This window comes from Phyllostomus hastatus, unplaced genomic scaffold (assembly GCF_019186645.2).
Source record: "Phyllostomus hastatus isolate PE091 unplaced genomic scaffold, TTU_PhHast_1.1 phas_scaffold_46, whole genome shotgun sequence".
NCBI classification, from domain to species: domain Eukaryota; kingdom Metazoa; phylum Chordata; class Mammalia; order Chiroptera; family Phyllostomidae; genus Phyllostomus; species Phyllostomus hastatus.
In genome coordinates, this window is record NW_025334032.1 from 28,028,968 (window position 1) to 28,046,010 (window position 17,043).

Consider the following 17,043-nt stretch of genomic DNA (forward strand, 5'->3'; position numbering starts at 1 on the left):
TACCAAACCATATTTCAAATACGAAAGGGGAAATTGCTTCTCTTCCATTTAGGTTTTAGTCGATCAGGTAGATCCCGAAGCTCTGAATTTTATTTACTTCAATGTTTTAAAAAGATATTAATAAAGCTGGTTCATTTTTCTCCACCTTTGTACATTTAGACTCCCCACTCTCCACAGCACTTAGGCGTATATTCGTGTCATTCAGCTGGGAGGACGAGCTGGAGGACAGGCACCACACTGTACTCAGGCTTCCTTGCTCCTCTGTTGGGTAATGCTGTCTCCATGGGTCAAACTCTTGTTGCCAGGCAACTTCTTTCTTCTGAATGAGAACTCTCCCAAGAGGGCTCTCAATCCATATGCAAACAAGCTTCTGGCAGCTGCTCCTCTCAATTGAATATACAGGCCCAGGCATGACTCTCTTATAGCTAAATTGAGATACCCATTACATAAATTGAAGGTACCACAGATTCTTCATTCTATTTTTCCTCATTGAAAATTTTGTTTCTTTTATGATATATTAGAGATATAATAAAAGAACAATAGGCAGGAGTCTACAGGAGCTGAGCAGGGCTGGTGAGGGCAGGACATTGTGAACATCATCCATTCATAGTGTCCCCGGAGTCAGAACTGACTCAATGGCAAGTAACACACACACAGTAAAAGGTCAATGTTATAATATTAGAATACATCTTTTTTAAAAATATTTTTTAATTTTTTTATTATATTAGAATACATCTTCATTTATAAAACCATTCATTCTTCTGCCCTCCCCTAACCAACATTTTTTTTTTTTTTTGCCATTCATCTTGGGCGAGACTAATGCAGAGAAGAATTTGGGTGAATTACTTTCTTCTGTTAAAAAAGTTTCCTGTCTACAGTTATGCTAAAGCAGTAACTCTGAACAATTTCAAGGACCTTCTAAGTTCAAGGTGCTGAGCATTTGGGATAAAGGTGAATCCCGCTTAATTCCTAAAAGCTTAAGACAAGTTGGAAGTCAGCCATGAAAGTAAGTCTAACATAATGTGGTTCATGCTGTAGCTGACCATCTGAAAACCAGAGCGAAGGGGTGATCCAGTCCTTCTAGAAGAAGGTGCACTGTGTGTGGAGGGGAATATTAAGTTGCCCCTCTGATCCTCAACCCTGAGGTCCGGAATTTTCATTCACAGTCATTAGATTCACCCTGTTATGTGTACTAGTGTCTATATTCTGAGAGCCACAGCCTGCTTTCCATATTACACTTTCATTGAGATCGGATCCACTCATCTTCAGAACAAGCATGAATGTCTCATTTTGAGAGCAGGCATGAATACCTGGGTATCCAGAACTGTCCAGCGGCACTCATTCTGCAAACCACCATGTTCCATATGAAACAGTCACACCTGAGGCCTATGGACCCACTGGTAGGCCAGCCTAGCCCTCCCTGATATGAAGGCTTTACCTAAACTAAACGAAACCAAACTAAACTAACCTAAACTAAACTGAAATTGAGACTAAAACCTTAGTTTTCTGAAAGACTGATGAGGCAGATCCCAACATAGGTCCTCAAATGCTAAGTTAAAAATGATCGGCAGCATTTTCAACAATTCCAGAAATGAGAGAGACATTTAATCCTCTGTGAGCTGTCAGAATGTCAAAGGGGTAACTGTTTTTTTCATGGAAGGTAGTAAGATGAAGAATAGCAGCCGGAGAGGTTTCCAAAAGTATCCCATACACCTTTAAATAATTGACACAGGACTGGAGAGCAAAGAGGATTGGTAGGTTGCTGCCAATAGGTGGTGGGTGAGTGAGTGAGTGAGTGAATGAATGAATGAATGAATGAATGAATGAATATAAATAGATATGGGGAGGGTGAGAGTTTCATGCCTGGCTTAGCCAAATGTTGCTACTATAATAAATAAACTGAAAGAGGAAGACAGCCTTGCTTTAGTGAGAAGGCAAGGTTGTCTTCCTTTACGTGTTAAACCAAGGAAAATAATCTGTTAGCATGGAGATTGTCTCTTTTTAAGGAAGGCGACACTCTAAAGTGGCTTTCCAGTATAAATTCTAAAAGTAGGTATCTCTGTAAGAGAAGCAGTTAGAGGGAAGTGGTTAAGAGAGGGGGCTTTGGCATGAGGCAAATCTTGGTTGACTTCCAGCTCTAGCATTTGCTGGTTGTATGACTTTACACGTGATTCTTAACATAGCTGAGCTTCTGTTTTCTCATCTGTAGCATGAGAATGATAATACCTGCCTCCTAGTATTATTGGGAAGATTAAGTGAGGATATCCCCACAAATGCTAGCACAGCACAGCACTCACAGTTCACAGCTACAATTGGATCTGACTACAATGATGAACAGAGTGTTGGACTTGTCTCAGGCCCTGCCTCTTGGACTCCTATTGGCGTATGAAGAGTGCTTCATCAAACTTCTCAGAACAGATGCTGGCAACCTTTCCAAAGCCCAAGCTCACTCCCACGTCCCACCTCAAGTCTGTTTGGTCATCCAGTCTTTTTCCTTCCACCTCATAAATTCCCCTCCACTCTACTCCATCTCCTGGTCTCCATCTTCCCTGCCACTAATCAGGTTAGGTCTGCATCATCATCACTCACCTGCAACATTACCTTCATGTCCTAAATGCTCTCTCTTTCCATCCCTCTCTCTGCTCCGCTGTCCTAGTGCCTAGTGCCTGGTCTCCGGAATTAATTTTACAAATCCCGTTTCTGAACTTATCACCTCCTTAATTGCCTCCAATGCTTGCATAATGACATTATTCCAAAATTTAGTCCCAGCTAAGTTTGAATCTGTTTGAATCCACCTCTAACTCCTATCACTTTCATCCTCCGTATGAACATAAAAAGATCCTGCTCATCCACTTTCCTGGGCATTTTCTCATGAAATTTAATTTGCAGAACCTTTTTTCCCCCACATTTTAAAAAATTTTGTTCAAGAATTTTCTCATTTTCTCCCCATAACTCCCCCGCCCCACCACCACCTCAGGCATCCCCACTTCCCACCCTTGATCCTACCCTCATTTGGTTTTGGCCATGTGTCCTTTAAGTTGTTCCTGAAAACCCTTCCTCCTTGTCCCCTCATTGTCCCCTCCCACCTCCCCTCTGATTACTGTCAGTTTGTTCTTAATTTCAATGTCTCTGGTTATATTTGGTTGCTTGTTTGTTTTGTTGATTAGGTTCCACTTATAGGTGAGATCATATGGTATTAGTCTTTCACCGCCTAGCTTACTTCACTTAGCATAATGCTCTCCAGATCCATCCATGCTGTCACAAAGAGTAGGAGCTCTTTCTTTCTTTCTGCTGTGTGCTGTTCCATCATGTAAATGTGCCATAGTTTTTTGATCCATTCATTTACTGATGGGCACTTAGATTGCTTCTGGCACTTGGCTATTGTAAATTGTGCTGCTCTGCACACTGGGGTGCATAGTTCTTTTAAATTGGTGTTTCAGGGTTCTTAGAGTATAATCCCAGCTGTGGAATTGCCAGGTCAAAAGGCAGTTCCATTTTCAGTCTTCTGAGGAAATTCCATACTGTTTTCCATAGTGGCTAATTTGCAGCAATCTTTACCCAGCTCTCTGTTGCGTGAGCAACAATTCCTCTTTTGGGTTGGCCAAAAAGTTCATATTTTTTTTTCTGTAAAATAAAAGACATGTCTTCCATTTTCAGCAATAACTTTATTGATTTGGATATTTTGAGTATGTCAGCTATGTCCCACGTAGTAGAATGTTGGTTTTTCTCAATTAATGTCATGATTTGATTGCTATCAACTTCAGCTGGTCTACCTAACCATGGAGCATCATTCACCACAAAATCTCCAGCATGAAACTTGGCAAAGCACATTTGAAACATTCAATCAGCTGCAGTGCCTTCTCCATACACTGCACAAATCTTTTTTTTATTATTGCAGTTGCATTTATACCTTTCTTGAAATAATAAAGTATAATATGTCAAAAACATTGTGTATTTTCTTCCATTTTCAATATTAAAATGGCTACCCCTAAATTCACCAATTTTGATAAGTTTTTTTTTAAATGCCCACTGATATGACAGCTGTCACAATACAATCTAACAAAATTATTTCAAATGGAGTTAAAGACAACTAAGTGCTACTAGAGCCATCGTATGGGAAAAAAAACAAATGGATTTTTGGCCAACCCAAAAAAAACCTCACTAAATTATAACGCACAGAGAGTAGCTCTCTTTTCTGTGTTCTCATAGCACTTCATGACATCACTATCACGGTACCTTTGAATTCCCATTAAAGCTATGACGGAGCTGCTGCTCTATGCCAGCTGAATATTTGGATGCTGTTATGCATATATTAGTGACCCTAACAGTATCCTTTTAATGGTATTCAATTCCTATAGATAAATAAACTAGGCTCCAGGAGGCTTGCAATATGCCAAAGTTCACATAGCACCTATGTGGCAGATTTGGCAGCAAACACATGATGGAAGATCCAAATCCTCTCTTGTGACAGATTCAGGACCTTCTCAAGCAGTCATGTTGCAGTTGTTTATGTATTAGTCTCCAGAACCAGAACGTGCTCTTTCTGAAGAATTAGATATAGTCAAGTAAGAGGTATTTATTCTTCTTTGCATTGCCAGCTCTTACCCTGGGACTATGCATATGGCAGATACTCAGCCAGTGTTTGTTCAATGGAAGAATGAGCTTTGTATACACAAATGAGGTTCAAATGCCTCTGTTGCAAGGGTCGATTCTGGAAGGGGCTGCAGGACAGTGTTGGAGACGGATTCTGAAGCATCTAATGGGCAGGCAGTGTGCTGAGGCTCTGAGCAGGAACAGAGTGGCTCCCTTTCCAGCCCTGCCAGGCAGGTGTGGCTCAACCAACTGACCACATCACTGAGCCTTGTCTCCTAGGCCATCTCTGGCACTGTGACTTAGCTTGCAACCCTATTCATAAATGGAATGACTGGTCACATGTAGTAGAGACATGTAGTTGGGAAGCCATTTGTCACTTATGTAAAGCTTTCCTCATTTTCATCTTAAAAACTATCTCCATAACTTGGCACTTAGCCAACCAGTTATCTCTCCATCTTCTCTCTCTGAAGATAGCAAGTGAATGGAACTGGAGACAAGCTTTGTCCCCACAGGGATGCCTTTCGATCCAGACTGAACAGAGCTGCCAAAACATCCTGTGACTTCAGGGCCTCGGTTTGCTTCATGTTTGAAAAACAACATCTGTGAAGCAAGCATCCCCAACAAGGATAATCAATATCAGAATTTGTGCACATCTGAAATCTTGCAAAAGCATGAGGTAACTCAGCATCTGTCAGAATAAGGAAGACCATCTTGGTCCCCTGACTTGCCTGCCTGGGCTTCATGCCCTGGAGAAGCTCCCTGCTGACTGTAGTCCGGCTGCTCTCTTGGGGGCAGACACAGTTGATCAAAGTCCCAGATGGCTGGATTTTGCTACCTCCATCAGGGTCCTCAAGGTCCAGAATAATTTCAAGGTCAGTCAGTGGTTTTGCTAATTATTTCACTGTAAGCATATTTTTAGATGATCTCGTGGGTGCAGCGCTACCAGGTGTTTAGGTGTCTATTCCCAGGGAAGCTCTTTTAGTCACCTTGCCTGATCCCGTTGGGGGAAAAAAAAAGAGTTTCATTGCTTTTCCACCAGCTGATGAGTCATCCAGCACATCTCATATTAGCTCTGCTTTTGAGGTTGCCTATGGGCAAATTGGAGCTCCTTCTGTAGCACAATTTTGTTGCTGAGCTATTACAGGAGATCTAATTAAATTAAGCCATAAAGCAGGAGAAAACTGTGCCATGACCTTCATAATCTGTGAAACCTTTCATTGTTTGCCAAGCAGCCATTTCCTAAAGATGGGGCCTTCAGCACCTCGCTGGGAGATGAAATCCTAACATGGAAATTGTGATCATTTACCATGTACGCAGGGATGCTGAGCCACAAAACCGGAGAGGGAGTGGAGCCAAAGCACTGGGCATGTGATGAGGAGTACACTGCACACAATGACCTTGAAATCGAAATGAGCTCCTGCTAATTGGATGGAGTGAACTATCCTTTCCATTTCTGAATTTATGACATTGTTTTCTTCTCAGGGAAAAAGAAACATCTGCTCGCTGGGCTCGCTCTGTTCTGAGTTAAGTTTGCCTTCCTTTGTTTTGGTGTAGCTGGGTAAGCAAAAGGGGACTCCATCTTGGCGGCAGAACCTGGAACCCAGCTTTCTGATGACACCCATCCTCAACTAGCTTTCCCAGGGGGGTTGTCCCCAGGCAGGGCAGAACAAGCCAAAGCTAGCCAGATTGCTAAGCTTGGGGACTGTCTAACCCTTCTCCATCCCACACAGGCTAGCTTTCCTACACAAGAAATTCATCACCATCAAAGGTGCAATATTTATTGAGCACTTACCATAACAGATTATATATTCCGCTAATTTATATAGCATGTTGATTGAATGTTTTACTCAAACAGTACACACACACACACAAAAAAACCCTTTTTTGTCCTAGCCAGTATGCTCAGTGGGTTGTAGTGTCATCCCATTAACTGAAAGTCCATGTGTTTGATTCCCAGTCAGGACACAGGCCTTGGTTGTGGGTTCTGTCCCTGGTCAGGGCACATACGAGAGGCAACTAATATTTCTCTCTTACATTGGTGTTTCTCTCCTTCTCTCTCTCTCTTCCTTCCCCTCTCTCTACAAATCATAAGCATGTCCTTGGGTGAAGATTTTTAAAAAAACCCTTTTTAAAAGCTTATTGTGTGCAAGGGTTTCTTTGTATCTTTTCAAAGGACTGGGGACTTAGGTTGGGTCTAATGCAATGGTCAATGCTCTTCACAAAACTGGCCTACTTGAATACTACCTAATTAAAGGGCTTTATTTTTAAGATCTTTCAAAGACATGGAGGTAAGAAGGGAGACTAGATTTGAGGGTTAATTTTAAGCCATAGAGAAGAGGTGAAAACCAAATGCGAAAGGCATATGAGGTAGTCACATGTTCACTGTAAAATCTGGTCTAAACTGTGGGCTTCCCATCCCTCAGACTCTGACCTCTGGTGGCTTTGACTGTGTCTTAGCAAACTTCATTTTGCTCTCATGCGCTTCTCATTTTGTTTTGATGGCTTACAGGCTACTGCTTTGACGTTGGCTTTTAAAAATGCCTACGATCACCTATATTCCTCACATGCTTGTCAATCTATGTAAATAACCCAAGTCTCTATTTGTTTCCCCAGTATATTTCCCATCCCTCTAATACTCCCTGGCCCCCTTGTTTGTCAGAGAGCAGGAGGTGGCTCAGATACTTTAGCAGGCAACATTATCTTCTTAGAACTTAATTATATTGTTTTAACTTTATTATGTAAATTTTCACCACTTTATCTTTATAGTGGCAACTGATTTCAGTTTTCCATTCATAGCATGATGACAAAGTTTCATTTGAAATAACTTTATTTTAGTTAAAAATGAGGTCAATTAAAAAACAATATGCAAAAAATAATACAGGTGGTACATGAACATGGTAATAATTGTGAAGGTGACCAAGGCTGATAAATACTGGTGTGGTGTATTTGGGAAACAGGAACTCATAAGGTGGAGTGGAGAGTGAGAATGGGAGACAAACTTCAAGGGTTTGCAGAAGCCGTCTGTGAAGAGCATCCTAGGTCAGGCCGCGGAGCTGAGCTTCATGAGGAGGCATAGAAGGGTTATAACAAGGAGAGCAGCACAATGAAGTTTGCAAGTGAGAGAGAACCTTTTAGTAGAATGTAAAGGATATCCTAGAGAAGCTGAAGGAAGCAGACCAGTTAGGAGGCTGCTGGGGCCCCATGAGAAAGGATGACCAAGGGTGAGAGAGCAGCGGGGCTCTGATGGAAGGGAGGGACTCATTTGACATGCCAGCGGTACAGTCACCATTGTCACCAACTAGATGTGGCAGGAGAAATCTGAAATATTGCTCAGATCCTGGTATGGTCAATGAGTGACATGTGGCTCTCTTAACCAGAAGAGGGGATATTTACTCTTGCTTGATTATTTGTTTGACAATTGACATGATTTTGACCCTAAGTGGAGCTCTAAATCTCAATAGCTTGCTGTTAACAGCTTAATAGGAAAGACCCAAGGTCCTTCTGCCTAGAAATCTAATTCCTCAAACAGAGCAGAACTTAGAGTGTGCGGTAGAGTTAGCATCTTTCTACATTATGGAAAAAAAGTGTTTGGTCAAGCAAATAATGGAAAGGATGCAATGCCCCGTGGCTTGCCCTCAAATTTTATAAAGGGACTGCAACAAATCAAAGAAGACTTCTAGTTTCATAAAGTTACTTTAAATCCTAAACCCCATGATTTCTGACTAAATTTCTGTTCCAAGTATGAAGTTACATGGCACTGTGACTTCAGATATTTTGAAATCAAAGGGATCAAAGAAAGGCTATAAACTAAGGAGTTACTGAGGGAAGTCTTTGCTTTGAAAAAAAATCTGAAGGGAGGACGAGATCTTTGTGGGGAGGTTCTTCAGTGAGGACGGAATCATCTCATCATTGGAAGGGACCTGGCTGCTGGGGACTGAGGAGCTCAGAGCAAGTGGCTCTCAGACGTGGTTATTTCCTGCCTTACTCATTCTCCATGGTGAGACTCTAGGATCCAAAAGGAAATTATCCGTTCTGTTACCTTACTGATTACTAAAGTACACACCAATGATGAAGATGAGAAGTTCATGTTCGGCTCACCTGTGCAAAACCAGTTGGGCTCTACAAACTCCCCTCCCCTGAAGCCTCTCTAAGCAACTCACTTCAAGAGAAGGGCTCAAGGTTAGGGGAGAAGGAATCACCTAGTGAGAGTCCCAGAGTAGAAAACAAGTGTTAGCTTCACTCACGATGATAATTCACAGTTAAAAAATATAAAGTTTACATATAGATATATTTTATAGGAAATAAGAAAATTTCCTTATTTTTAAAAAGTGAAATAGACTTTATGTCAATCCAATACATTTTTATTTAAATGAATGATACTGCATGGACAATTATATTAGATTCACTTACTATTAACAATGTCAATACCACAAGCCTGGTGATGGATATCATATGAGCCAGTCACCCACCACCCTTGCTGGAGGATGACATTTTAAAGGATCAAATCCAAAAAGTTTGAATCTATAAATCATTCATTGCCTCATGCCCAGGACGAGAACATTGTTTTCTGCATAGAATGAAGAATGAGTAGAACTTTAACAATGTTAGGTTAGGTCATGGTAGTGGCTGAAAAACATCCACAAGCAACGTGGTTTCTTACATTCAGGAGTCAATCTGAGACCTGACTCCTTTAGTTTTGTTGCTCTGCAGACCATTGCCTGGATCAGTGGATTATGGTTTTTGTTTTGTTTTGTTTTTTAAGAAAATGGAATATATCCGAACGTCCTGGTGCAAACTAAGGCAAATGGTGTGCACAGGTATCCTGTCAATTTAGGATCTTTTTGTTTATTTGTTTTTACTAGATATTTGCAATGAAGTCTGAAGGTATAATTATGAAAACTCTACAAAGAGTTATGTTTCCATAAATTTCTGTGAAATTATAATGAAACATTAGAATAAGACACTACTAATTAGAGAGTTTATGTAAAATAGTGTGGTTACACAAGAAACAAACTTACAAAATACACAAAGTTACTTGACCTACAACTTTAATGTTATTTAGTGATTATGCTGCACATCGTATAGTTGTCATTAAAAAGGAATTTACTTGCAAATATTTGCTTACTAGGTTGGAAAAGTGATAAAATATGTTTATTTGATCAGTTGTGATCAGTTTGTGCAGTGTAGTGTTTCATTTGAAAGTGAGAAACTTAGGTGCCCCAACTTAAGAAACTGGAAGGGAAAAAGCATATGGAAAGTGGTATTTGAAAAATGACAAGAGGGTGGACATTTGCTGGCTTCCCTACCTGTGCTCAACTTTATCCTCACCACACCACAGCCTTGGAAAGCCAGTTGAAATGCATCGCCATGTGAGAGATCAGAAGATAAACTGGGAGAGGGAAATCATCCGACTTCATAGAGTTGCTAAGCGCTGGGGACAGGGCTGTGACTGTGAAGTCTATACTTTTCACTGAAGGATGCTACCTGCTTCTTGAAACTGTGGCTCCATTCCCATGGCTACATTTCATTTTCTTAGAAAGCAACATTTAGGGAAAGGTGCAGAGAGTCACTAAGCTGAGCAAGTTGGGCTTTAGAGTAACTCTAAACCAAAGCCAGAGGGGCTCACTGTCTTTCAAATGGAAACTTGGTTTTGGTTGTAACTTGTACTATCCATGCAATGAGAGGCCGAAAATGAAAGACTTGTCTGTACTTGGGTCAGCAGGAAGGGAGGATGGTGGTCAACGGAAATACGAGTTGTGGTCAGAAAACCTGGATATGAGTATTATCTCTGCAACTCACTAGATGATGGGTAGCTTCAGCAAATATTTTTTACCTCCCTGAGCCTAAATTTTCCTCAGCATTTATCATATCAACATTCCATGGGGTTTAGAGAATAAAAAAGAGATAAAGGATTTTTAAAGCTATAGACCATTATAAAATGCTATTTATATTTAACAGGTTATTTCTCTGTATATGAGCAAACCTATCCATGAGTTATTAAAGATGCTGACATCTGCAAATAATTCTCTAACGTCTTCAGCACGCCGTGGGCTGGGAAGGGAAGTTGATTCCTCCATCAGGTTCTGCCTGGAGAAGTCAGCTGGAAGGGGAAGAGTTAGAAAAAGATGCTGCCTGGAGCCATTACCCCATGTGTCTCCTCTTTGGGAACTGCTGGTCTCCTTCCCCTACTCTGTTTTCAACAGGTTCAGGTAGATCGTGACAGTTTTCCTCTAGGTAACAACATCCTCTCCTATTCTCCTGATGGATGATACTTTGGAGCTTGCTGAAGTGCAAAACCAACAGCTCACTAGAGAGGTCCAACACCTGCAATCTCAGAACGCCAACAGGAGCACAGAGGCACATGCGGGATTGGGCCGAGCTACTTTGTCCAACAACAGCCTGAAAGATTAGGAATATTGTTGCTGCTTGTAGCAGCAGGGTGGTTCTGGCTTTCATAAACTGAAAGCACTTGTATTTCCTTCCAAATTAATCTTTGGAGTAATAGTTTCCATAAATTCATTTTATGCTATCCATTTCAGAGAGGGCAAGCCAAAGGTAGAACACAGAGTGATGCGCGTGAGACCATCAACAACATCCACTCCTTCCAGCATCCTAAATCTCTAGATTTCAGAATTGCCTGACTTCACCCCCAATCCTTGACATCAAGTCCTTTTGTCATTCGTCATCAAGACAGAGAGCATAGAAATCTAATGATGAGGAAGACACTAGGTTGCAAAGACAGATTGTGTGCTATTTTGAAGAGCTGGCCTGGGTTTGACCTTCAAGAGTGTATATGGTTGACTATATAGATTGTACTGTTTACTCTCTCTCTACCACCCTCCACCACACATGCATCTGCCTCAAATATCCTAGGTACCCAATTTTAACCTGAATTCCTAAGAAAGCTACTTGTAGTCTTCAGTTGGGAAGATAGAAAAAGCCTCAGCTTAAACTTGAAGACAGAGGAAAATGTATTTGTCTTTAATTTTTAAATACTCTGTGTAATCCTTGATTTTCTGAATTGAATAAGTGAAAGGATGTGGTGGCTTCAGGTTAGTGTGTGTTCAGTGTGTGTGTGTGTGTGTGTGTGTGTGTGAATCACAGTTGACACAAATATGAGGTTTCTGAATAGTTCTGAAAACTTAGTAATATAAATAGTAAAAACTAGCACAGAAGTCACTCTTTGAATGTCCTAGACACCCAGACTGTTTTGGAGAGGACACTAGAGGAGCCGTTAGTAGGTCATAGGAATCACAAACATACATGGGATGACGTTGATGGGAGGCCTCACGGTGCCCTCAGATTTCAAAGGGGGCCACTGTGTACCCCAAAGGATGACTGGCCTCTTCTTCATATACGTCAGAAGCCCTTACCCTGTTTGGAATAATGAGTAAAATGCTTGAAATATATAGAAAGTACCACCCATGCAAAAAGCTATTTGTTAAAATATGGCTTTTGTTTAGGCTAATTTCAGTAAGAAAAGTAATATCCTCATTTCTATAAGTCTAAGGATGTGGGAACTTTCTCATGCATGGGCCCTTCCCTGAGTGGTAAGATGGACATTGAGTTTAATTTATTGATAGAATGAGGGGAACGAGCCCAATTTAGCCTCATCTCTTCTTAAAAGTATGAACTGATAAACTAAGAGTCTGATGGAAAAGAAATTGACTGAAGCTGTAGGAAAGCTTAGCACAGCCCAATGCTGACGGGTGCCTTCAGGCACGGTGGCCATGACCATTTGGGTCGCAGTGAGAAGTTGTCCTTTCATAGCTGCGTCAGGTTGCCATATTGACATTTCCATTAGCCTGGAGAAGCTTCTTGCTATCACTACAGAACATGCTGACAACCAAGACTTAGGCAATCTTGCCCTAAAGTGTCCTCTTTGATGTTATTGTGTGTATGGGAGTAGGGAGGGTATCATATAGCTTGGTCGTGGCCCCTTCAGCAAGGATTATAGTGGCAAGCAGAATCAGTAGGCAGAAGATGACTGAAGAATAGGTCATGTGGCATAAGCGACGGACAGACAAGCTGATCGTGGGGTCCACCGAACACATTCCTAAATTAACACAGCTGGTGCAGGAACAGGACAGGTGCTGGTCTAACAGACTGAAACGCTAGTCTGCTGAGCAACACTCCCAGGTCTCCACGGGGGAGCATTTTTATTGCAGTATGTCTTTCATGGAAAATGAACAGAACTTGAAATAAATCACAATTACTTATTGCTTAATATTTTGGATAATAAATTCTTTAGTTTATCAGTACCCCACGCCTTCAAATGTGCATTCTTCAAATAGTTTCAATTACATATACATTCTTTCTCCTGAACAATAAATTATTTAAAAAAAAGAAAAAAGAAAAGATACATAATTTTAAAGCAAAGGAAAACAAAAAACATATATTTTTGACATTTATCTTAAACTTATATGAAAACAACTCTATGTTAGATGCTTAAATATAAATAATAAAAGACATTATGTTATTTACAATGTTACACAGTAAGTTGAGAGAGTAAAAATCTAACATTAACTCATAAAGACAGTAAATGATTTAGGAAAACATCCAAGTAATGTACAATATGTATTTACAAAAGAATATATAATAGAACTTGTGATATGTGGCCATTTCCTTTTGTCTGCGTTTCTCTGCAGTGTTTCATGTGTCTTTGTAGATAGAAATCTCGGTGGCTGGTGGAATGCAGCCAGCACTGAATGAAAAAACCAGGCCTTTCTTATTTTCACCAGTGTGAACCATGCACCTTTCAACCCCAGACCAAAAAAAAAAAATCAATTACTGAGCAAGTTACCCTGGATAAACTCCACTTATATCAAGACAGTCACACTTAAACAAAGAAGATACAGCGTGTTGGTGTTTGAAACACATTCACATACACCCAGGTCGAGTGCTATTTTGTGGAATGCATGAGATTGTCCAGGTAAGAAAAGTCATACTAGGCAGAAAGGAAGGGTAGGACAGAGAAGGAATCTTGAGTGAGAAAAAGGAGTTTTGCATATACTATGCTCCATTGCATACCCCTCAGTGGGATTTCAGGCCCGGGGGAAGGAAGCTGCTGTTGGCCTTCTGGGCAATTTCCACTGCCTGAAAACCCACGAAAGCTTTTCAGAGGTTGGGAACATTGGTTCACACTCCTTTGAATTGCCACAGCACTGCCTCTGTTTATAAACAGGGTTGTTTGAGAGCCATGTGGCAATTAAACAGCATAGAGATGCCCCTGTGAACACAAAGTTGGTGGCTGCAGCAGATAACCCTGAGGAGTCAGCTGGCCTTTCTTATCAAGGGAAGATCTTATTCTACAGAGGGTAATGCTGTCCCGACTAATGCCACCTCTGTGAGTGCCCAGAATCAGGTTGGAAGTGAAATTTCCTCTTATCCTAAATGTTCACATACTTTTGCAACATGAAAATTTACAGCTATTTTCAAACTGATGAAAATGCTGGTCATTGATCTCAACAGATTTTATTTATTCCCAGAATTCTCCAGAATGAGGCATTTGAATACTCCAAAGCCTGTAGCATTTGAAACAGAAATTTTAGAGTTTTAATTCATGAGAGGAAGTTTTTTTATTGAAACAGTCTAAGGCTGAATCAAGCCCTTCAAATGTTAGAATAATCTATAGAACTTCTTTATGTTGACTTGTCTTCTTGCTCCTGCCATGAATGCACTTGTTTCTACAGACCTGCAAAATCAGTGCAACCTATGCAGCCTGTGAGGTGCCCCTCCCTGTGGAGTAACAAGCTGACTCGGGCACTGCTGGGCATGGAGAAAGTGGCATGTGAACAATGAAGGGCAGCTTGGGAGACCAAACACTCAGAGTGACATCAAGTACCTGCGGACAGCCATCTCTGTGCGTGGCAGAAACATGTAGGAGCTCAATGATAGGACTCATGCTCAGCCTGCATCTTTCTTCTAAGACCTGCTTGCATGCTATTTTTCCCTTTACCTTTAACATAGAGACCTGGTGAAGAAATAGGTTCAGTTCACCTTCAAACAAGAAGCAGTAACTCTCATTGACTGCATGCCTGGTATTTTGATCCCCGTGCTAACCTGTTTCCCGTTTTGTCACATGGTTCCTAGGCGTCTACATGGAACCTAAGTTAGGCTCCAACCTGATTTGACAGATTTCAGGCAGTTCATTAAATGGAGCCTCTGATTTTTAAAGGAATCTCTTATTTTCCTAGATTAGCAGTTATTTCAAATGTTAATACCTATAGGCCTTTCTTGGATTTACAATCACAAGAGAACATGCAAAGTTCAGGCCCATCTTAGTCCTGTGCTGTGACAGCAAAGCAAAAAGTAAGAAAGGGGGGAACTGGGTGATACAGGCTGAGAATTGAGGGGTCAGTACACAAGAGGGGGCATTTCTGCAAGGAAATGTGCCATCTTCCAACACTACTGATGCTTCTTGGCAAAGCATGGCTCGCGGAAGGTTCTTACTAATCACAAATCACATGCACATTGGCCATTCCTGACAAGAATGTTCATGCATAGTTATGACCTAATCAAGGCAACATTGGAAAACAAGAGAAAAAGAATGAGGAGAAAGGAGTGGTCAACAAAACTGTACGAAATTGCAACCCAGTCACACAGCTGCTCTCCACCTGTGTCTTCTACACAGTCACTCCTTCTAGACACTCTGTTTCCCCATGATGACAAGTCACCACTACGAACAGCAGGCACATTTCAGTCTAGAAGTGCTTCAGACAAACTGCTGAGTGTGCTGTTTAAGCTGGGGGTTTTGTGCCATAGTATGTCTGTTTTGAGCCAAGAAGACAACCGATTACTGGCTCCGAAATCGATGAAAAATGCAAGTCAGGAATGATTCAACCTTTCTCAGCCATGGTTTGATCTTCAACTAGATGAGCTGCTGTGTCATTCCCCCACAGAGAAAGTGGCATTAAGTCCTCTCGTAAGGTGTTGGACATACCCTAGTAGCAAGCCAGAACACAATTTCTCTGCTACCCTCCCCAAACTGTGGCTTGCTTGTCAAGAAAAATAAATCAAAATCAAGTAAATGGTAGCTCCTTTGAGTGAGAGCAAGCTGTCTTCTCATTAACAATATAGTTTTTTTTAAAAAATCACAATATTACTTTCTTCCTAATATTTAACATTACTTAATGCAGTTTCCTGCTGTAATTAATAGTAGCATGCTGTTGGATCTACTATTATCTCAGAGCCCAGTGAAGCAAACCTTTGGCTGGCAGAGTAGACACAACTCATTTCATATACTGAAAGCAAAATAAAACTTCATACAAAAGAGGAGAGTATTTGGATGGATGTGCCATTACAAGACGTACTGACTGATTGGGGGCTACAGGAAGCAAACAGAGGAACAGTTGCAAGTCTTGCAAATCATACATCCGGTCAACATCATAATGCAATGCACGAGAAGCCAGCAAAAACTGAATATATGGGAGGTTTTGCAGAAATACTGTGGAAAAGCAATCACGGTAATGGTACAAAACTTGCTCTCGACATAACATAACATAAAGGCACCATTGATATCTTTCTCATTTTGAAATACTGTAAAAAATTGCTACATATGGCACATAACACATTTTTACATACATATATTTAATTTATAAAAGTTTTTTTCCTGTTTTCTATTTGCAGAACTGCTAAAATAAAATAAATTGTTTAATTTAAGGTGGAATACTTTATTATATAAAATAAAGTTTTACAGGTGAATCTATGTGTTTATTTAGGTTTTATACAGCGATAGGGTCTTGGTTAGCGATTACACTAGACAGCCTGGCCTGCAAATCCTCCTGCGTAGAGAAGCGGCCTGCGGGGTTAGTCCTGCTCTCAGCCAGGCGGAAGGCAGGGGCCGCCTCGAGACTGGCTGCCAGGGGGTTCTGTATGCCCAGGAAAGGTGTCGCTTCACCTACTCTCTCGTCTTCTGTCTCGCTCTCTGAGTTACTGCACTCAGCGCTTGTGTTGCTGTCCATTTCCAACCTGTTGGCAATGTGGCCATTGGGCTTGGTTCTTTTGGCCCGCCGGCTGTTGGTGAGTTTCTTAACAGGTTCTTGAGCTGGCTCGTACTCCTGGGTCGTTTCATACTCCTCATCCTCCACTATCCTCAAGGGGCTAGGGGGCAGGCTGTTGCTCTCATGCGCGGGGTTGTGGTGGAAGGAGTTGAACTGCTGAGGGTGGTGGTCGCACTTTTCCCGCAGCCTGGGCGGTGTCACCAGAAGCAGAGGTCTCTCTTCTTCCACAAAGGGGCTGATGGCCATGGAGGGCACGGATGCTGTCGTGCTGGACACAGGTGGAGACATTTCCGAAGGGGGCGATTTGGGGGAGCTTGGCGTGTGGAAATCTACAGGTGACATACGAGCCGGGGTGGTCATGGCTGACACATACCTGTGTGAGCACAGAATACCCCGCATAAGTGTGGTGGAATAAGAGGCACGGAGTAGGGAGGGTCAGGGGACAGAC

General features: G+C 41.5%; 1 protein-coding gene across 6 annotated transcripts in view; it reads right to left on the reverse strand.

Annotated features, from left to right (window-relative positions):
• Positions 1-12,625: 12,625 nt before the first annotated feature.
• The window catches only part of NRG1 (neuregulin 1), a 948,231-nt gene continuing 943,813 nt past the window's right edge, over positions 12,626-17,043 (reverse strand). For 5 of the 6 annotated variants that reach the window (XM_045821528.1, XM_045821530.1, XM_045821529.1 and 2 more), the window contains one exon: positions 12,626-16,968. In XM_045821528.1, coding sequence (XP_045677484.1) covers positions 16,317-16,968 — 652 coding nt within the window. In that variant the 3' untranslated portion in view covers positions 12,626-16,316. The remainder of the gene's footprint in view (positions 16,969-17,043) is intronic. The other variant, XM_045821531.1, reaches the window with a different exon arrangement.